At 43.5% G+C, this 23,422-nt stretch overlaps 1 protein-coding gene across 1 annotated transcript in view; it reads left to right on the plus strand.

Moving 5' to 3' along the window:
- LOC127004776 (adenylate cyclase type 2-like) overlaps positions 1 to 19,939 on the plus strand; it is a 118,022-nt gene extending 98,083 nt beyond the window's left edge. The window contains exons 5-7 of the mRNA XM_050872883.1: positions 1,744 to 1,856; positions 14,373 to 14,484; positions 19,763 to 19,939. Coding sequence (XP_050728840.1) covers positions 1,744 to 1,856; positions 14,373 to 14,484; positions 19,763 to 19,924 — 387 coding nt within the window. The 3' untranslated portion in view covers positions 19,925 to 19,939. The remainder of the gene's footprint in view (positions 1 to 1,743; positions 1,857 to 14,372; positions 14,485 to 19,762) is intronic.
- The last annotated feature ends 3,483 nt before the right edge of the window (positions 19,940 to 23,422 follow it).

Raw genomic sequence — 23,422 nt, forward strand, 5'->3', positions numbered from 1 at the left:
AGTGGTGGGTGAGGGTGAATGTCAGGCCAAGGAGAGGCTTGGAGGGTCATTGGCCAAGGTCACTCTTCTCCCGAGCACTGCCAGGAAGGAGTAACACACCTTGTTTGAAGAGTATTAGCTGAAGGATCAAGGATTAGGATAAGGAGGAGGAAGCGAAGAGGTGCAAATGGTAAGGATGGAGAGGACAGAGGATGAGGGCAGATAAATGGAAGAAAACGGTGACAGCGGTGAGAGAGAGAGAGAGAGAGAGAGAGAGAGAGAGAGAGAGAGAGAGAGAGAGAGAGAGAGAGAGAGAGAGAGTCTAGCAAACTAGCTAATACAAGAACCTCACTTGTAAAGAAAACGAGGAAGATGAAAACAAAATCAGAAGAAAAATATGGAAAAAAAGGTAAATGGAATAGAAAAAACTTTAAAAAAAAGAAAAAATATGACGACGAAGGGAAAGAGAAAATGAAAGATAAAGTGTGAAAAAGATGAATTATTATGGTATGAATATTACTAATAGTAATGATAATGAGAAAGAGCATAATATAGGAGCGAAACAAATAGAAAACAACGCAAATTTTATAAGGAAAAAAGAATATGAGAAAAAAAAGAAAATTATACAGATAAAATGAAAACCAAAGAAAAAAAAGAGGAAGTTAAGAAAAAAAAAAGAAATTTAAAAAAAATTATGAAGAAAAAAGGAGAATAAAAAAAAAATGCATAGCGAAGAACAACAACAACAAAAAAAAAAGAAGACATATGATGATTATTGTGTCCATGGTAGCGATTAAAAAAAATGATGAATAGAAAAAGTTTTCATTAAAGAAGAAAAAAACTAAAATAGGTAGAATGAAAAAGAAATGTAAAAATACGTGATAAGGAAGGGCTAAGATGGAGGACGGTGATGAGGAAGAGAAGGAAAGGAAGAGGGAGAAGGAAGGGAAGAAGGAGGAGAAGGAGCAGTAGGAGGAGGAGGAGGAGGAGGAGGAGAAGGAGGAGGAGGAGGGGGACGAGGAGGACGAGGTGTCACTCTGGCATACACGGAGTTCATTTCCTGTGCCTCCGTCACTCTTCTTACCTGCAGGCCAGTTCTCTCTCTCTCTCTCTCTCTCTCTCTCTCTCTCTCTCTCTCTCTCTCTCATCCGTAAAGCAGAGGGACAATCAAGAGAGAGAGAGAGAGAGAGAGAGAGAGAGAGAGAGAGAATAAGTAACTTTCTCGGTGACGGCAGGATTGTGGAGACGGCAATTCCTGAGCTACGATGCTGGCGAATGTCGTTCTCTCTCTCTCTCTCTCTCTCTCTCTCTCTCTCTCTCTCTCTCTCTCTCTCTCTCTCTCTCTCTCTCTCTCTCGTTGTCACATTGTATTTTTAGATTTGTAACTCGAAGATGTGGCAGCCGAGTTAGTTTTCGAGTGGATGGCTTGTACAGGCTACTATGACGTAAACTCTTTTGAATTATTGGTGCTCCTCCATTTTTTGACGTGAAATAAAAAGGCGCGTGTTGAAATTCGGAATGAGAAAATGTTGGATAACTATTTTTTTCATGTATAACTCAATAAATAAGTAGCAGTAGATAAAAACATGTGCAGCGTTTGCTGAGATGTTAGCAGTGAATAGGAAGTGTGTAGGAGATTAACATACATGCTTATTAAAAGTAGTCCATGGAGACCAGTGCCATTCCTGCTGTGATTTGTAGTCTTCTTCACTGAGAGACTTGTTGACGCCAATTATTAACCTCTTCGTGTGTCTCCCCCACCAGGTACGGAACCGTCTCATGTCTCGCCTGGCCGGTAAGTGCCAGCAGGTTGACGCGCCCGCCCAGCCCAGGAAGCAGTTTCAGGACTTATACGTGCAGCGCCATAACAACGTCAGGTAAGCTGCCAATCAGCAGTCACAGGTCTCCAATTGCCCGTCAGTCATTAATTATTAACAAGGGGTTGGTATCAATCAAAATGAATTAAAATAGTACAATGCTCTTATAATCTGCTAATGTTGTATTTTTTTCAGTATTAGTTACTGGTTAGCAGTTCGTTATTATTCGTGTTTTTCCCTGGCAGTTATTTGTTATCAGTCGTGCAGCATTCGTCATTAATTTTCACATCATAATTACCGGGTGTAACTAATTAGTCACACGTCATTATAGTCGGTGTCACGAATCACCTCCCCCCCCACCCCCACCCCCCCAGCCCTCTTCCAATTCGTCCCAACTTTCCCACAATATAAGGGAGGGACTCGCTGACTTGCTATCGTTGCTTGGGTGACGGAACTGCGCGCTCGTTGGCCAATTCTTAACTTGTTCTAATGTGCATGAACTTGACTTTGTATTCCTCCCCAAGCCCATTTTAGGTTGTAAGGTAACAGACCACACCGATAGAAGCTAATGCAATAATATCTCTATTGATAAATATGTGGCTTTTGAACTATTATAGATAAATCTGAAAAGACATTCATAAAACAAAACTAAGTCGGAACTACACGTAAACGGACAATATTCAGCAAGTAAAGCGACAACTTGATATTTTTATAACCTGTCAAGACTATACTTTTTCCCCGCACTTTTAAGGTGATTATTTAGTGTTTTTAGGTGATTAAAAAGGGCCACATAGATAAAGTACTTATACTGGAAACACATAATTATCAGAACAGACAGCAATGGGTAGCAGTTGGTTAAACTGAGGTTATATAGATACATGAATGGGGTGGGAAGTAGGTAAATACTCCTTTCTCAGGAAGTGCCATGTGTAGGCCGTTTGGTCTCTTGTAGTCTCTTTATACCCTAAACCGATTATGCTTGTGTGTGTGTGTAATTCACCTCTTGGTCTGCTGCGGGTCTCTCTCGAGACAGCCAGTCGTTCCCCTACGGAAAGAGCCCAGAGCTCAGTGACCTATCTTTGGGGAGGGCTGAGATCACTCACACACAACATACCGCGAGAACGAGGTCACAACTCCTAGCCTTACGCCGCGTACCTGCTCTCTGCTAGGTGAACAGGGGCTTTTTTTTTTTTTTTTTTTTTTTTTTACAACAAAGGAGGCAGCTCAAGGGCACACAAAAAAAGAAAACATAAAAAAAAAGCCCGCTACTCGCTGCTCCTAAAAAAGATACAAAAGAGGTGGCCGAAAGGAAGATCAAATACGTGAGGAGAGGTGTCCTGATACCCTCCTCTTGAAAGAGTTCAAGTCGTAGGCAGGAGGAAATACAGATGAAGGAAGATTGTTCCAGAGTTTACCAGCGTGAGGGATGAAAGAGTGAAGATGCTGGTTTACTCTTGCATAAGGTGTTTGGACAGTATAGGGATGAGCATGAGTAGAAAGTCGAGTGCAGCGGGGCCGCGGGAGGGGGGGAGGCATGCAGTTAGCAAGTTCAGAAGAGCAGTCAGCGTGGAAATATCGATAGAAGATAGAAAGAGAGGCAACATTGCGGCGGAATTTAAGAGGTAGAAGACTATCAGTATGAGGAGGAGAGCTGATGAGACGAAGAGCCTTAGCCTCCACTCTGTCCAGAAGAGCTGTGTGAGTGGAGCCTCCCCACACATGAGATGCATACTCCATACGAGGGCGGACAAGGCCCCTGTATATGGACAGCAACTGTGCAGGGGAGAAGAACTGGCGGAAACGGTACAGAACGCCCAGCCTCGAGGAAGCTGATTTAGTAAGAGATGTGATATGAAGTTTCCAGTTGAGATTTTGAGTTAAGGATAGACCGAGGATGTTTAGTGTTGAGGAAGGTGATAGCTGGGTGTTGTCAAAGAATAGGGATAGTTGTTTGGAAGATTGTGTCGAGTGGATAGGTGGAGAAACTGTGTTTTTGAGGCGTTGAAGGACACCAGGTTCTTCTTGCCCCAATCGGAAATAATAGTAAGGTCTGAGGCTAAGCGTTCTGCAGCCTCCAGCCTTGAGTCGTTAAGTTCCTGAAGGGTGGGTCTTCTATTAAAAGAAGTTGAGTAATGCAGAGTGGAATCATCGGCGTAGGAATGGATAGGACAGTTCGTTTTGGAAAGAAGATCATCAATGAACAACAGAAAAAGAGTGGGAGATAGGACAGAACCCTGTGGGACACCACTGTTAATAGATTTAGGGGAAGAACAGTGACCGTCTACCACGGCAGAAATAGAACGGTCAGAAAGGAAACTGGAGATAAAGGAACAGAGAGAAGGATAGAAACCGTAGGAGGGTAGTTTAGAAAGCAAAGATTTGTGCCAGACCCTATCAAAAGCTTTTGATATGTCCAGCGCAGTAGCAAAGTTTCACCGAAACGGCTAAGAGAGGATGACCAAGAGTCGGCTAAGAAGGCTAGGAGATCACCAGTAGAACGCCCCTTGCGGAACCCATACTGGCGATCAGATAGAAGGTCAGAAGTGGAAAGGTGCTTTTGAATCTTCCGTTTAAGGATTGATTCAAAAGCTTTAGATAGACAAGAAAGTAAAGCTATAGGACGGTAGTTTGAGGGATTGGAGCGGTCACCCTTCTTAGGTACAGGCTGTATGAAGGCATACTTCCAGCAAGAAGGAAAGGTAGATGTTGACAGGCAGAGGCGAAAGAGTTTGACCAGGCAGGGTGACAGCACGGAGGCACAGTTTTTAAGGACAATAGGAGGCACTCCATCAGGTCCATAAGCCTTCTGAGCTACACGTGAAAGAAGATAAACCCATCTTATCTTCACCCGTTCGGGGAATCGAACTCCGGTCCTTCTGGTTGTAAGGCAGACGCTCTACCCACTGAGCTACCGGGCCGTGTGTGTGTGTGTGTGTGTGTGTGTGTGTGTGTGTGTGTGTGTGTGTGTGTGTGTGTGTAATTCGCCACGGCCTGATCACGTGTTGGACTCGCTTTCGCAAGCAGGTACCCTCACGACGTGAGTAAGTGTTCATTATCGTCGATCTCTGGGTACTGCCAGGACCTCACACACCACACAGCCCATCCCCCTTGCTCAAGGGGGGACAGTAACCACTCCTAGTCAACGGAAAGGCTCCAGCCTGAGTGGGGCTCAAACCGCCGCCTGTTTGACCGTGAAGCCTTGCGGCGCGGCGCTCTAGCCGATTGAGCTACCGGAGCGGTGTGTGCGTGTGTGTGTGTGTGTGTGTGTGTGTGTGTGTGTGTGTGTGTGTGTGTGTGTGTGTGTGTGTGTGTGTGATAAATAAAAGTAGTGTACGTGTTATAGGGGTGTAGATGGTAGTATCTTATGGGATAGAGAAGAGTGGTGTAGGAGTGTTGTTGGGGAGTTGATGGTATCGTGTTGTGGGAGAGGAAAATGTGGTGTTGAAAAGGTACTGAGGGGTTGATGCTAGTGTCTTATGGGATATAGAAAATTAGAGTAGAAGTGCTGCTGGAGTGTTGATGGGCATCTTTTTAGGTAAAGAAAAGTGGTGAACGAGGTGTTGGAGGCAGTGTAATGTAGAAAAGTGAAAGGGGTGTTTAAATGGCACTTAGGCGTTGATGGTAGAACCATGCTGAAGTCTTGATGGGGGCATTGTTAAATAAAGCAAAATGGTGAAGGTGTACTTGGGTGTTAGTGGTAGTCTTTGCTGGGGTGGAGAGAAGTGTTGTTCGAGGTATTATAGTGTAGGATGATTAAAGTAACTCAGGAGCAGTGCTGGAGTGTCAAGAGTAATGTGTAGTGTGATGAAACAAGTGATGAAGGAATGCTGCTTTGGGTGTTGGTGGTAGTTTGTTGTAGGAATGAGGCAGGGAGTGTGGTGGTGTTAGAGCAGAAACAGAGTTGATTGTGTGTTGCATCTTTTTCTTCACATGCTAAAAAAAACTAATGCATGCTTGTGAATGTGATATCTGTAGTGGTGCAAGTATCATTAGTGATGGTGTTGAAATTAGTTTAATAATACGTACAAGGTGACCGTATCGTTGTGGAATATTGGCAACAAGAGAGATCCACAGAACATTCATAAGGAGAGAGCGTTCGTGGGAAGGTGGTGAGAGGCGTTTTTTTTCGAGAACATCAAATAACCCCCTCGGCTAACGAGCTCCGAATGCTCTTGTGATGAGAGTACTAGCTGGCGATTGCGAGTCCAGCACATGATCAGTTCGCGGTGAATAACAAACACACCTCAACCACCACACTATCACCACCACACCTATCACGCTATCACCACTTTTACGTCAACACAGCATAGCCACACCATCAGCCACACCAATATACCATCAACACACTAACACACCACTTCCATTAAAGCACGCACCAGCGTGCTATTTATTAAACACCAGCTCCAACTTATCAATAAACCTGCCATCAAACCTGCCGCCATGTTATTATTTCGAAACTTAAGAAGTGTGAAGGGAAGGGAGAGAAGGGGAGGGTACTGTAAGAAGATGAAAGCAGGTAGGGACGGAAAGGTGAACTAGATAACTGGAGAAAGAAAGAGTGAAGTACGAAGAGGAAAGTAAGGAAGAGCGGAGAGAGGGAGAGAGAGAGAAAGGCAAGAAAAGGAAAGAAATATAAGGTATATCAGGGAGAGGAATGAACGGAGGAACAATGGAGGGAAAAGAGAAAGTCAATGGAAGGAGAGAGAAGGTAAATCATGGAGAGGGAAACAGGGAAGAAAGGAGAGAGAGAGAGAGAGAGAGAGAGAGAGAGAGAGAGAGAGAGAGAGAGAGAGAGAGAGAGAGAGAGAGAGAGAGAGAGAGAGAGAGAGAGAGAGAGAGAGAGAGAGAGAGAGAGAGAGAGAGAGAGAGAGAGAGAGAGAGAGAGAGAGAGAGAGAGAGAGAGAGAGAGAGAGAGAGAGAGAGTGTTCCAATCTTGCGATCGGAGGAGGAGAGTTAACCCTAGAGAGAGAGTTTGCGGTTTCTCGGATGTTATGATGACTTCACGCAGAGTTAAATAAGACTGCGTTTGGTCTGATGCTATCATATCATCGTGAGGGGTTTCAAAAGAAGATTGTGAATGGTCTGACGCGTTGATGATCAAACGAGGAATTTAAGATTAATGTGATTGGTCTGATGCGTTGATGACCTAACGAGGAATTGAAGAAGATTGAGACTGTTCTGATTTTTCGGTGACGTCGATCAATCATGATAAGATCACATGCCGTATTGATGCGTCGCCTAATCCACCCTTCGACTCCAATCCAGGAGGTCCCTTCCGAGCAAGTCTCCACGCAGGCTCCCTTCCCATCTCAAGTGCTTAATAGCAGGATCCATGGACTTGTTGAAATCACGATCTTTGTTGCCGTTCCCTTGGCTTTTGGCATGTAGATAGTATATCAGAGAAACAACCTAGTTTAGCTTGATTTGCTGTTCACGGATTAGGTGTTAATAACCAGTGGTTCCCAACCCTATTTTTGGGCGACCCCAATCATGCACCTCTAGACATGACCGCGACCCAACTAGTTTAGTTGTATATGTGTTATTATAACATAATAACACCATGTTTGATATTTTGAGGTCTTGGCAACCCCAGGAAAAGCGCTTGGCGACTCCACTTGGGATCACGACCCCTGGGTTGGGAAAGGGGGTAATAGTCAGTAATTTAGTTTTATGGAGTAATCGATTTGACAGTCAGTCCAGAGGTATCTAATGATTTTGCCAAGGCACGTATTGCCAAAGTGATCACTTTCCCACTTCATATCACTATTTAATTATTTTCAGGGAGCACAAACGACTTATAGATCCGAATCTTTGTATTTCTGTACTTTTGTCTTGGCCCAGTAAACTTGGAGTCGAATAGACTTTGTATATTGCTTCGTGACCCATCACCAGGGTATCCCGCACCTCTGCGAGTCTTAATGCATCATCGGCTTAAACAAGGTCGATCGATGACACTGGTATTGCCAAAATCAAGTGCTTACAGTAGATTAGTATTGGTTGGATGTTATGATAACGTCGCGTGTGGTAAAATAAGGCGTCTAATGCTCTGATGACGTCACGCGAAGTTTAAAATGAATGTGATCAATCAAATTCTATAATGACGTCACGAAGAGTTAAATAAAATTATAATTAGTCAGGTTTTATGATGATGGTATAAAAGGTATAAAAATGCTGTGATTTATCGGATGCTATGGTAGTGTCACAAAGGGTTGAGAAAGGTTTTGATTGGTCTGAGAATACGGTGATGTTACAATGTATTAAGAAAGATTGTGATTTGTCCGATGCTTTCATGACGTTAGGGATGGTTATGAATGATCTTACTTCAGAACAAGTATAGCGTAACATACATACTAACATACATGTTAAATCAAGATTGTTTGGAGCAATTTTTACATGCTTACGACACTACGCCATCCGTCACCTGTTGCAGTGAAGCACAGAGTAAAATCTCATATTTTCGGAAAAAAAACCCATGGTACTCATGGGAACTAAGTACTCATGAACTCGCTTCCTCCTGGAGACGGCGCCCGCACGCTAACAACTCAACCACCGCCTCCTTAGGCTGGTTGGGAATCGGGACCTACTTTTCTTTCTTTTTGTACAGCAAGGGAGGCAGCTAAAGGGCAAAAACATAAGGAAAACCAACAACAAAAAAGCCCTCTAGATGCTGCTCCGAACAAAAGTGGATGGAATGAGAGGCCAAGAAAGAGCTCAAGTTGAAGCGAAAAGGTGTCTTTATACTCTCCTCTTGGATGAGTTTAGTCGTAGGTAGGAGAAAATACTGCCTAAGGAAGGCTATTCCAGAATTTACCAGCGGAAGGGATAAAAATAATGTAGATGCTGGTTAACTCTTGCATACCTGATCGGGATAGAATAGGGATGAGCAAGAGTAGAGAGTCGTGCATGTGCAGCTTTATCGCGGGAGGGGGGCAGGCACGCAGTCAGCAAGTTCAGGAGAGCAGTCAGCATGAAAGTATCGATAGAAACCAGAAAGAAAAGCACCAGTCCAGCGGAATTTAAGAGGTAGAAGACTGAGAGTAAAAGGGCTATCACACTGGGCAAGTTTTACTCCAACCTCCGATTAATCGCGGTACCGCCCACCTCCAGCCCTATTTTCCGCCGACTATCGAAGCAAACTTGCAGCCCGTAGCTTTCAGAAAGGAGCCGATTTGCTGGAGGAAAATTCGAAGTCAACTGACATTCTATGTAAATTGTTGAGAAAACAAGTTATTTTGCCATAATGATTTTATTTCTTGCATAACTTGCGATATGATAGGGCTTATGAAGAAGAAAAAAAAGACCAAAACAAAACTTTATAACGGAACAACATAAGCTGTCAGTTGACCTCTTAACATAAGTAACCCCAAACTGTTCTCTCTTTGCTAACTACTGCCGCCTCCACACATGCCTCTCCTTCTTGGCTTTAAGCTAATTGCAGTTCAGAAGTAAAGGTGCTGCGGCGACAATTCTTCTCGAATAGAGGCCCGTCGTCCTGAAGAGGTCGGGCATAGTTGCTGGAGCTGGAGGTAAACGTAAACAAACGAGTGTGCTAGCAGGTGTCGGCGGTACCGGCTGAAATCGGAGGTTGGAGGTAGGATGTCGGAGGAAAAATAGCCCAGTGTAATAGCTCCTTAAGAGAAGGGGAGTTGATGAGACGAAGAGCCTTTGACTTCATTCTGTCTAGTAGAGCTGTGTCTGTGAAGCCCCCAACACATGAGATGCATATTTCATTCGAGAGCGGACAAGGCCCCTGCATGTGGACAACACCTGTGAGGAGGAAAAGAACTAGTGAAGACGGTACAGGATGCCTGGCCTCGTAGAAGCTGATTGAGCGAGAGATGAGATATGAAGTTTCCAGTTAAGATTTTGAGTTAGGGATAGACCGAGAATATCTATTGTAGATAGGGACAGCTGTATGTTGTCGAAGAATAGGGGATAGGTATTTGGAACATTTTATCGAGCTGACGGGTGGAGAAACTGAGTTTCTGAGGCATTGAGGGACATCAAGTTCTTCATGCCCCATTCAGAAAATGATAACAAGGTCTGAGGCTAAGCGTTCTGTAGCGTCCATCCGAGAATCACGTAATTCTTGTAGGGGGATTTTTTATCAAAAGATGTTGAGTAATGTAGAGAGGAGTCATCGGCATACGAGTGGATAGGACAGTTTGTTTTGGAAACAAGGTCATTTAATGAACAACATAAACAGTGGGGGATAGGACAAAGCCCTGGGTGACAATACTGTTAATATATAGGCTTAGGGGAAGAACAGTGCATGATCATCTACCACAGCAAAGATAGATCGGCCAAAAAGGAAACTGGAGATAAAGTACAGAGAGAGGGATAGAATCCATAGGAGGGTTCTTATGCAATCAAAGATTTGTGCCAGACTCTGTCAAAAGCTTTTTTTGATGTCTAAGGCAACAGCAAAAGTTTCATCGAAACGGCTCTGTATCGAAGGACTATAGCTCTCCTGAGGAAGGCAATGACATTGTCAGGAGTCTTACTGATGACGTCAAGGGTCATCTCATTGCGAATGACCTCAGACCTTCTTACTGAGGCCCACAGACACTGCTCCGACCCTTCCTTTCAAGTGAGCGATATCCGAACAGTAGATAGCTACCTCGTGCCGGACATGAAACAGGAGAGGGCAGAGTATTTTGATCAGTTGTAAAAAAAAATGACCCTCCAAGTAGGCGGCTTTCAGCTGCTGGGTTACAGGTAACGGATGCTGATTCACCCATTGACGAAAGCATAACCTATCCTGGCGAGGTCAGAGAGACTGTGGCAAAGGAGGGGTGAAAACATAGCTGGTATCTTTAACAATAGTGCGAAGCAGCCCAAATTTGGAGGTGAGACCAAAATCCGCGGGTTACATGCGATCTTGACCGCCGTATGGCAGTCTGGTAACATTCCTCTTGACTAGCAGAGGAAGGTGGTCGTCCCTATCTGGAGAGGGTAAAGGGACCGACTGGACTGCAACAACTACCGTGGTATTTCGCGGGTAGGGTACGATTCAGCGCCGCCTTTCCAGCGCCGATGTTTCAGCTCCGCCGTCTCAGCGCCAGCCCATTTCAGCGCCAGACTATTCAGCGCCACCCTTTCAGCGCCATAAATCAATACTTTATTAAAAAAAATCATACTTATGAGATTAGTTTATTTGATTTAAAATTATTAAAAAAACATTTAAAATCGTTTAAAAGATTTATTTTTAGTGTGATAAATTGTGCCCAGTTGCACGCAGGTATTCTACCTCATTTCTGTTCCTATACTCAGAAACATTTTTTTAATATTCTTTCATCTGCTTTTCCGTATTTAAGTAATATGATTTGAGGTTTATATCCCGCATTGCTTGCCTTTTTGCTAATTGTGCAATGCCACCTTGAGACATTTTCTTAGCACTTGTTAATAATAATGCTTTGAAGTTTACATGTCTTCTCAGCCGATATCTTGCATCTGTTTTTGCCTTTTCTACCTCGACTTCAACTGCAGATGGGGGATGGATATGTTCGTTAATCTGTTTCCTATAATGTATGAATTCTGGCTCTACATCTTCCATCTTCATGGCATCGCCAAAACTTAACATTATTCTGTGTCTTACTTAATTTATCAAATCAATATGGATATCCTTCATGACAAAATTTCACTTTTTCTCTTTTCCTTTGCACTGGTTGCGCCATGGGTCAAAGCTTATAATTCTAAGTCTAAGGAAATTAGAATAGCAGGCGTCAGCTCCAAATGCGAACTATACAAAGGTGAGTGGGTGAGGAGCAGGCAGGAGCAGACAGGCAGGTAGCGTTCCACACCCATCTAGCGCGGTGCTCTCTCCCGGTCTGTTGTTGGTAAGCTGAACCAACCACCCTCACCTCATGAATATTGAGTGGGGTTGGAGGAGGAGGGGGTTAAGTAGGAGCTTTTGCCAGGTGTTGACTAGAGGAACAGAGTGGTTAGTTGTTTAGTATTTTGTTTAGTAGTTGTTTAGTAGTTTAGTATGCTATATAGTGTTTGAGATAAATTCGATTCTCCACAAAGATGGTAATGATATCCTTAAATGTAAACATAGAGGCTTTAGCTGTTCCGTTCTTTTAAGGTACCGATTTAATGGGAAAACTGTTTGGCACCTTGTTTCCTACCACCCCTCATCATCCTTACATCCAACGGTTATACAACAAAGACACCTATTATGGCTAATGAGAAGCGCACAAGCGCTGAATAGTCTGGCGCTGAATAGTTTGGCGCTGAATTGGGCTGGCGCTGAATTGGCGGCGCTGAATCGGCGGCGCTGAATTAGCGGCGCTGAATTGGGCCATCCTCGTATTTCGCTGCTCAGTGTGCCAGGCAAGGTGCTTGGCCATCTATTGCTGATGCGAATTCTCAGACAGCTGCCGAAGCTGCCGAGACTTGAACAGTCTGGTTTTGCACTTGCTAGGTCGACAACTGACCGTATCGTAGCGCATTGCGAACTGGTGGAGTGCCGACGTGAGTTTCGACATGGATTGTTCGCAACCATGTCGATCTCAAGACGTTCGACTCACTGCATCGCGAGGCACTCCGGGATATGCTGTGACTCCGTAGGATTACTATAAGAGCCATTGGTATGCTGACTGTCCTGTTATCTGGGACAGAGTGTTATGAATTGTGTGTGTGTGTGTGGGGGGGGGGGGGGGGGATAGGCGTGTCCGGATTCTTTCCCGTGAGCACGGGAGTGAGACAAGGCTGTGTCACTGCCCAATCGATTTTCAACACCTGCATGAACATGGTACTCGGAATAGTCGTTGTGGAACATCTATTGACAATACCAGGGTCACTGACCATATGTTTGCCTGTGATGCAGTAATCCTTCCGGAGTAGCTGGTGGTTGTTGTGATGGCTCTCGTGGCACTGCATGAGAAGACGAAGCCTTTGAGACTCCAGACCTCCTAAGACAAGACCAAGGTACAGGTGCTTAGAATCTTGCTAGATGGAAAAGTGCAGTCTATTCATGCGTGTGACAGACACTGAGATCTCGGGAATTTTGACATTCCTTTGAAGCATTATTCAAAACATCGGCGGTTTTCGCCAAGAAGTCTTACGATGAATTGGCTTGGCCCACGTTGTTATGGACTCTCTCAAACAAGTATATGGCGTTGTCGATATTTGTCTTACTCAAGGGCTCTGAGCAGTGACATCTCAAGTAATGGACGGCGGACTCTTGATTTTGCGGCGTCCTTGTCATTAAGCCGCGAATCTTGGAAAATCAACCGCTTAGGTGCGAATCGCCATAACTCCCTTATTTCTGGAGCTACAATAATGTTTTTGGTATCAATCGACGGCAAAATGGAAGTGCTATATTTTTTAATAAGCGACCGGGCTCAAACACTGACTCGAAAGGGTAAACAATCGAATAAATTTGCAAAAAACGGCTCTGAAAAAAACCTATTTTTGAGTTCCTAGCCTTGAAACCCACTCATTTTGTGAGAATTTTAATACACTTATTTAACAAATACTTTAGCCCTACTAATGTGCTTTCCAATATGATGCATAAAATTTCTCTACTCTCAGTAGTTTCGTCGCTAGAGCTTGAAACGTAGACCCTTTTGAGAGCGATTTTGACGAACTCGAGACTGTGCCGTTTTTGTCTAGTGTGGCATTGCTATTGCATCTATAAAGATGTAATTTGGCATGCAGCCCCTCTTGGCAATGTAGTTTGACCAGCTCGAAGGAAGTTTTGATAGCTGGATTCCAAGATTGTCGTCGAGCCGTCACAAAATAGACAATTTTTCGGCCCTTTTGCCGCGATTTGGACAAGTTCTAAGTTTTTGCCATTAGTAATAAACGTCTACGCAGAACAATGGTGTTTCACTGAAATGACTGTGTCGAACTGGCGACTACACCGTGAGTCTGATTCGATAGACATTACCCTCATAGTCCGGCAACGCCAACTTCGGCTATTTGGGCATGTGGCATGGCATCCAGAAGCCTTTCCTGCTCATCGGATTCTTTCTATTAGAGATAACCTTTAGCAGAGGAGGCCAAGGAGACGCCCACAGAGTTCGTGACTTGAGAAAGTCGATAGACCCTGCCAGGAGGTGGCATGCATGAAGACTGGCAGGGAGGAACCTCCGGTCTGGCGTCGTAGGTTCATCGAGGCGATTTATCCCCGGAAATTTGGGCCCAATGATTGATTGATTGATAACCTTCCTTATTTTCTTCCCACTCTTCCTCTTTCCAATTAATTCTTCTCTATTAAATATATTAAGTATCCCCATTCATCTCCTATTTATCTTTCTTTCTATATTTCCTTTGCCATTTATATTCTTACTAATCTTCCTTCCTCTCCTCTTTATATTCTATTCATTGAATATCAATGTTTTTCCATTTTATCTTTCTCTAATTTCCTCTCTCACTGATCATTCTATGTCGTCTGAATGTATTCTTTGCTATCCATTCTTCTCTTTATAATGACTTTAGTTGACTGACTATTTTCTCCTGTTTTTAGCTGACTTGCGCTTTCATTTTCACTTTCTATTTTTTCCAACTTTTTGGTCCCATTCAGCTTTTCAGTCATCTCGCACTAAGCTCACACTCGTGTCCTCTCAGCATCCTGTACGCAGACATCGTCAACTTCACACCACTTTCGGAACAACTCAGCGCCTGCGACCTGGTGAACACACTAAACGATCTCTTCGGCCGATTTGACCAGATAGCTAAGGTGAGTGATGGAGAGAGAGAGAGAGAGAGAGAGAGAGAGAGAGAGAGAGAGAGAGAGAGAGAGAGAGAGAGAGAGAGAGAGAGAGAGAGAGATGAAGAAGAAAAACAGACCGCCAACTGACAAACCAACATAGACAGCTCAGACAGACGAATACACAGTGATAAACGATACATGCAGGCAAAAACTCATGTCAGCTATAAGGAACAGACAGGAAAAGACAGACAGCATGACAAATATATAGGGACAGACAGACAGCAGACAAACAATGAGACAAACAGACAGATAGCTAGCGATGAACGGATTTTTAGAAACAGGCTAACACGAAGATACTAGGGTAATATCATTATCAATTTTATCAAGAAACAAAAGAGCAGCGGAAGTAGGAAGAGGAATGAATAGAGAGGAAGAGGAGGAGGAGGAGGAGGAAGAGGAGGAGGAGAAGAATTAAGAGGACGAGGACGAGGAGGAGGAGGAGGAGGAGGAGGTGTGGGAGGGAATAGATTAGTAGTAGGAGACGATCTAGAAGAAGTAGAAGAAGAAGAAAGAAGAAAAAGAAGATATAGGAGAAGAAGAAGAAGAAGAAGAAGAAGAAGCAGAAGAAGAAGGGAGAAGAAAAAAGAAGAGGAAGAAAAGGGAGAAAGAGGAGGAAGAGAAGAAGTGTCAAAAAAAATGAAAGTGGATTGACAAAAAACAGTGGAATCAAGGGAAGGAACATCGATATTAGATAAGAGGGGAAAAGGGGAAGAAGGTGGAGCGTGAGGAAACGAAAGTAGGAAGAAAAAGAGAGGATGAAGTAAAGAGGGAGTAGGAAAGGCAGGAAGAAAGGGAGAGTAAGGTAGTTCATCACTTGCCATAATGAGGTGAGTCTTCTGAAGGACCTGGGGGGGGGGGGGAGAGAGAGAGAGAGAGAGAGAGCAACAGGTGACTTTTCTATATGCTTTTTGTATTCCTGACCACTGGAACTATTTGTAGTATATATTGGTTTCTTCTTTTCTTCTTATTATTATTGTACTTCGTTTTAGTCTTCTATTCCTTTCTATTTTCCCCTCCCCCCTTCTTCTCTCCCTCCTCTTCTTCCTCCTCCTCCTACTGTGCTTCGAAGCGGCGAAGTCAAGAAGGACATTTCTGTCCAATACACCAACGCGCGCAGTCTACTACTTAAACGGGACGAGTTACTTGCCTACATTGACGTGGAAAGACCGGACGTGACTGCAATCACCGAAACGTGGGCCACCTCTGACCACCTAATGACCGAATTCTCAATTCCGGATTGCGAAAGGTTCTATAAAAACAGACTTCACAAGAAAGGAGTAGTTGTTATATGCTACGTCAAGAACAAATACCCTGCTGTGAAAATAATCAAACAGGACTCAGAGAAATATGACACCCTTTATGTTGAACTGGAAACCAGCAAACATAACAAACTAACGATTGGAACTGTATACAGACCTCCAAAGCAACAAGCAGCTGACGACGCAGCGCTGTATGAGAAATTTCATACCATAACACAAAACAAAGAGTCAATATTTTTGGCGACTTCAACTGTTCCAACATTGACTGGAACATGATGAATGGACACCAGGAAGGTAACAAATTACTCGAAATGTTAGAAGACACTTTTCTAACCCAGATCGTTACCCAGCCGACGAGAGGAAATAATTTATTAGACCTAGTAGGTACTCGTGAATGATTCCGAAATCACACGTGAATGTCAGTCGGCGAAAAACTAAGTGGTTGCAACCATCAACTAATTCGCCTTAAGATTAGAACAGACCATAAGCTCACCGAAAAAACGTCCAAGCTTCCAGACTATAAAAGAGCCAATTTCAATCTCGCTCGTGAACTGCTAACCCAGACAACTTGGGAACCCGCAAATTTCACTCCTGTAAACGGCGCGTGGAACGGCTTTAAGAACAAACTCCTAGAGGTAGAGAGAACAACTGTTCCCATGAATACTAGGAGAACAAATAATGCCATAAACCCACCATGGATTACTACCAAAGTTCGAAGGGCAATTAATTTAAAGAAAAGATAATACAACTTGCTAAAGGAAAACAACACTGATGAGGCACACGAAGAGTACCATCAAAGCCTCAGAGCTTGCAGAACTTTCATCGGACAACGTAAACGCAACTACGAAAAGCAAATTGCGCGCGAAGCCAAGTCCAACCCGAAAAAGTTTTTTACGTATAAAAGAACCAAAAAGAAGGCAAAAAGCAATATCGGTCTCCTAAAAGATGAAAGTGACACACTAACCCAGGACAGCAGACAAATGGTCGAAATTCTGAACAAAAACTTCGCGTCTTTGTTCACGGTCGAGAACACTCAGTCCGTACCCTAGAGCACTACCCCACCGAGGGGAATCACGCCCCTAAAAATTGGCATAATTGACGAATGGGACGTGCAAAAGTACCTGGATAAGCTCGAGACAAATAAGTCAACCGGTCCCGACGACTTGTCACCCAGGCTGCTCAAGGAACTCAAGCGGCAAATCCTCAAGCCACTCACCGCCATCTATAATCTGACACTACAACAAACAAAGTTCCCGAAGACTGAAAGCTAGCGATCGTAACACCGATCTACAAAAAGGGAAACTAAAGGGTGGCCTTAAACTACAGAATAATCAGTTTGACTTCAGTGGCGGGAAAAGTTCTCGAGAAGATCATCAGAGACAAACTCGTTAAGTTTCTTGAAGACAACAACATCACCGATACTCAGCACGATTTCAGGAATAAGCGCTCATGCTTAACCAATATACTGGACTTCTTCCAAAGTATCTATGAGAACTGGGATAATCATATCCCCAGTGATGTTACATATCTAGACTTTCAAAAAGACTTTGACAAAGTACCACACGAAAGACTCCTCAAGAAATTTAAGTCGGCGGGGTTAGGCGATAAGCTGACAGCGTGGATAAAGGACTGGCTCACTGAAGGAAAACAGCGAGTTGTACTCAACGGACAGTCCTCCGAATGGCTTCCGGTCACATGTGGAGTGCCACAGGGTTCAGTGCTGGGACCCATACGCTTCATTATATGTATATATCAACGACCTAGAACTAGGATTAAAATCCACGCTTTCAGAGTTTGCGGACGACACAAAGGTTGGTGGGAAGGTTCTCACGACAGCAGACTGCGAAATTATCCAGAGAGACCTGGACCAGATCACTCAGTGGTTAGAAAAATGGCAGATATCCTTCAACACTGCCAAATGTAAAGTAATGCATATGGGATCCAGAAAAAAGTAACCACACATACTACATGGGTGGCAAACCACTATAGGTAGTGCAAGAGGAAAGAGACCTCGTGGTCACTATAAGCACTGACTTGAAACAAACAAACAAACAAACAAAACAAAAACACTGCAAGTCTGCCTGTCAGAAAGCAAATACCATAGGGTTCATAGCGAGGAACTTCGAATACAAGACGCCGGGAGTTATGTTATTCTTGTATAAGAGAAGATAGCGCCACTATAAACACTTGCCTGAGCCATGACGGGCTGGGGCCAACTACTATCCAGGCCCCTCAAGCAAGCCTACCGGTGCTATAGGCGTAGACGTAAAAATAAAAAAAATAAAAAAAAATAAAAAAAATCGCTGGTACAGGATTATCTACCTGGAATACGCCGTGCAATTCTGCTATCCAAATTACAGGAAAGACATTGAATTACTTGAGAGAGTACACCCACATGCTAAGAAGATGATACCATCATGGAGGACGAAACCTTACGAAGAGCGACTTAAGCGACTCAACCTCCTCACGTTGGAAAAGAGACGACTGCGGGAAGACATGATACACATCTTTAAATATCTGAACAACCTCAGCAATGTTGATGACTCCAAACTCTTCACGCTACAAACTAACCCGACGACAAGAAACAATTGAAAAAAAAAAAATCAAGCAAAGCGATGCAATACCGACATCAGCAGGAGCTGTTTCTTGAATAGAGTTGTTCGCCACTGGAACAGCCTTCCTGCAGAAGTAGTTAGCGCAGAGACAATCAACTCCTTCAAGAAACGCATTGATCGCCACTTTGCTGCATCGGGAGTGAAATGAATGTATCCAAGAGTGCTTTAATCCTTCCCGCAAGCCACCTCTGTGGCTGACGGATTGATAAAATCATTGAAAACAGGCAGCCTTATAATGATCCAACAGGCTTTCTGCTGCCTGTTCGTCCATGTTTCCATGTTTCCTTACCCACTTCCTCCCTTTCGTTCTCTATTGAGCCCTTCTCCTCCTTCGTGTTCCAATAAATCCCTATCTCATTCTCTCCCTCTCCCCCTTAATTTAACTGGTCCTTTGTGGGCTGCTCCTCCTCTCTCTTTTCTCTCTTCTCTCTCTCTCTCTCTCTCTCTCTCTCTCTCTCTCTCTCTCTCTCTCTCTCTCTCTCTCTCTCTCTCTCTCTCTCTCTCTCTCTCTCTCTCTCTCTCTCTCTCTCTCTCTCTCTCTCTCTCTCTCTCTCTCTCTCTCTCTCTCTCTCTCTCTCTCTCTCTCTCTCTCTCTCTCTCTCTCTCTCTCTCTCTCTCTCTCTCTCTCTCGTATCCTTCGTATCCTTTCGTAAACCAACTTCACTGTATTTTGTTGGCTCTTATCTCACTCCCTTTCATCCAACACCTTCCTCATAGTACTTAGTTAATTATTTCCTTCATTCCTTCAGTTCACTCCTTCATGCCACTCTCCATTGCTCCTCGTCACTCAGATTCCTTTCACCTTTACCGATGATACATTTATGACGTCTGCTTTCTTGTACAATAACGTCTCCTTTTGCGTATTTTCTTTCTTGACCACTGTATCTGCTTTCACGCCTTATATTATCTATGCTTTCATATCACTTTACTAGTTCCTTTATTTTGTGTTTTTATCGCCTTACTTTACTTTTCATTCAATTTTACTATTTTTATTTACTTGTATACTCTTCTAATAATGTTGCAATGCTTTCCCTTATATTTTTGCTTTCCTGTCGCTCTTACCCCCTACATTCATTTTCATTCATGTTTTTTCACCATATTATACCTCTCTCTCTCTCTCTCTCTCTCTCTCTCTCTCTCTCTCTCTCTCTCTCTCTCTCTCTCTCTCTCTCTCTCTCTCTCTCTCTCTCTCTCTCTCTCTCTCTCTCTCTCTCTCTCTCTCTCTCTCTCTCTCTCTCTCTCTCTCTCTCTCTAATTATTTAAGCCTCAATTGTTTCTTTAATAATTTTGACCTTCATGATTATCCATAATCATCTCCCTTTCTCGTCTGTTCCAAAGCCCTTGCATCACACTTTACCCCTTATTGAACAGGAAAACCAGTGTCTTCGTATCAAGATCCTTGGGGACTGTTACTACTGTGTATCCGGTCTGCCCGTGTCCCGCCCAAACCACGCCATCAACTGCGTCAAGATGGGACTCGAGATGATACAGGCCATCAGGTTAGTGAGGAGAGTGGATGTAATAAGAACATAAGAACATAAGAACCTATAGGAGTCTGCAAGAGGTCGGTAGGCCTGTACGAGGCAGCTCCTCTGAACCTAAGCTCCCGTGTAGCTCCCGTGTATCTAACTCCACCTAATATCGCTGTCCATGAATTTATCTAATCTATTTTTGAATGTGACAATTGTATTGTCACTCACCACGACTGCTAAGCCTATTCCACTCATCCACCACCCTGTTTGTAAACCAGTTTTTGCCTATGTCCCTGTTGAATCTGAATTTATACAGTTTAAACCCATTACTTCGTGTCCTACCCGGTTCTCTTACCAACAAAACCTTATGAATGTCTCCCTTATTAAAGCCCTTTATCCATTTATAAACTTCGATCATGTCTCCACGCACCCTTCGCCTTTCTAAAGAATGCAAGTTTAACTGTTTGAGTCTTTCCTCGTATGGCAAGTTTCTCAACCCCTGAATCATCTTAGTCATCCTCCTCTGCACTGATTCCAACATTTTGATATCCATTCTATAGTAAGGTGACCAGAACTGAACCGCATAGTCAAGATGAGGTCTAACAAATGCTAAAAATAGTTTGAGGAAGACTTCGGCGCTTCTGTTGCTTACGCTTCTTGAAATAAATCCCAGTACCCTATTTGCTCGATTTCTAGCTTGAATGCATTGGTATGTGCTTGTGTGTGTGTGTATGTGTGTGTGTGTGTGTGTGTGTGTGTGTGTGTGTGTGTGTGTGTGTGTGTGCTGAGTTCTGTTTACGCAATTTTTGGAATACTGTTGAATATTAAAAAGAAAATTCATGTACTGAATTTACTCTCAAATACCGAGTAGTGAGTCCACCAACATCGTTCAAAAGAGTACCGTCTGAGAAACAAGTGGCAGGCTCGTGTCAGAATTTGTATTTTTAGTTTGTTTTTGTTTTAGGTGTTACCTATAGCGCCGGTAAACTTTATTGGCGGGTCTCTAGGACGACTCCAGCCCGTTAATGGCGCAGGGGAGTTTTATTTAGAGTGGCCGTCGTGGTATATTACTCTTGACATTGAGGGCTGGGTATGCTACACCGGACACTCGGATTGCCTTATAAGGATGAGCCTCGTGAGTCAAGCGTTTAATAACGTTTAGTATATTTAAGAATGTAGACGTAAAATAAAGCTCATCACTATTATCATCATCACCACAATCATTATATCCTCTTCCTTTCCATCATCATCATCAGCGGCAGCAGCAGCATGAACAGCAGTAGGAGCTGGAGCAAGCATCACTAATCTTCTGAGGGACAAAGGTCGTAGTCAACCCATCTCTCTGATGTTAGTGTACTTCACCTTGCCCAGGAAATGCTCTAACTTAATTTATCTACCTGATGTCTGGCTGTATCGATTTACTCCATAATGTCTGGACTAGCCTTCAACTCCCACCTATATAAAATATGTACGTTATCGGAAAAGTCAAAAAGAACAAGGCTCTACCAGTAAGCAAGTATGTGTAATGATTAGTGGAATAAGGGATGAATGTGTGGTCTTTATCTCCGCTGAAGTCTTTTTAAGAGAAGGTATGCGTCTGTTTATTCGTTTATATATTGGGACAACAAGAGTGCCCCTCGTTGGCCAAGAGAGGGAGTAAGAGGCACTACAACGGCTATTTTGAATTGGATAGAACAGTAAGATCTCATCCAATTACAGTGAGAGAGCCTGCAGTGGAATCGCCTTACAAATCACTTCTACTACTTTTTCGACGTAGTGGGGCTTGTTTGGGGTAAGGATGATGATGATGATGATGAAGATGATAACACTACTATTACTACCACTACTACTACTACTACTACTACTACTACTACTACTACTACTACTACTACCACTACTACTCCTACTACAACTCCTCCTCCTCCCCCTCCTCCTCCTCCTACTACTACTACTACTACCACTACTACTCCTACTACAACTCCTCCTCCTCCTCCTACTACTACTACTACTACTACTACTACTACTACTACTACTACTACTACTATTACTACTACTTCTACTCCAACTCCTCCTCCTCCTCCTCCTCCTCCTACTACTACTACTACTACTACTACTACTATTACTACAAATACCGTTTACCGTTTACCGTTGATGAGGTTTCAGGCCCCGCTCCACTGCCAGCGCAGCGCTCCGCAGGACCGTCAGCAATAATGATGTTAGCCTTAATAATAACCTTCGACATGCACTTATTCACAACGTCGTAGTGAGTGAGTCTTAATTGCTTTCATGGATAACCTACTGATGTTTTTTTTAATTAACCTGGCATCATTATAGTCACTTGACCATGTTTTGGTTCGTGCTAATCACAATATCTTTCCTTTTTATAGTTTCACCAATATCCATTGTTTCATTTTCCTGATATTTTCTTTATATTATCACAATTCAATGTCCACCGATTATTTCCAACTCCCTGAACATTTATCACACACAATTTATCTTCGAGTCTCAAACACCAATTAATAGCCATGATCGATTATATTACGAATTCTCTCAATTTCAGTTTGAAAAACTACAGAACACTGGTCATTCGCTGAGTGGTTGATTTCAGGCTTCTTGTGCTTCACACAATTTATGCATTTCCTCTCAGCCATGGAGCAGTCTCTTGTTTTATAATCACCAGCGCACTTGTAACATTTTGGGGCTTCTCCATTGTTCGTGGCAGTGCAGCTAGCCTCAAGATTTAGTAGGATTTAGTACTCATCCCCCCTCTGACTCCTTTATACCTGTTATTAAGATTCTTCCTAATGATGTTTTCTATGTCCTCTCTGGCCTCAACTCTCAGAAGGCTTATGGACCTGATGGAGTGCCTCCTATTGTCCTTAAAAAACTGTGCTTCTGTGCTGACACCCTGCTTGGTCAAACTCTTTCGTCTCTGCCTATCAACATCTCTCTTTCCTTCCTGTTGGAAGTATGCCTTTGTACAGCCTGTGCCTAAGAAGGGTGACCGCTCCAATCCCTCAAACTACCGCCCAATAGCTTTACTTTCATGTCTATCTAAAGCTTTTGAATCAATCCTTAACCGGAAGATTCAAAAGCAGCTTTCCACTTCTGACCTTCTATCTGATCGCCAGTATGGATTCCGCAAGGGGCGTTCTACTGGCGATCTTCTTGCTCTCTTAACTGACTCTTGCTAATCCTCTCTTAGTAGTTTCGGTGAAACTTTCTCTTTTGCGCTAGACATATCGAAACCCTTCGATAGAGTCTGGCACCAGTCTTTTCTTTGCAAACTGCCCTCTTTCGGATTCTATCCCTCTCTCTGTTCCTTTATCTCCAGTTTCCTTTCCGGCCGTTCTATCTCTGCAGTGGTAGACGGTCACTGCTCTTCCCCTAAACCTATCAACAGTGGCGTTCCACAGGACTCTGTCCTATCACCCACTCTCTTCCTGTTATTCATCAATGATCTTCTTTCCATAACAAACTGTCCTGTCCACTCATACGCCGACGACTCCACTCTGCATTATTCAACTTCTTTCAATAGAAGACCATCACAACAGGAACT

Source organism: Eriocheir sinensis, chromosome 29, assembly GCF_024679095.1.
Source record: "Eriocheir sinensis breed Jianghai 21 chromosome 29, ASM2467909v1, whole genome shotgun sequence".
Taxonomy (NCBI): Eukaryota; Metazoa; Arthropoda; class Malacostraca; order Decapoda; family Varunidae; genus Eriocheir; species Eriocheir sinensis.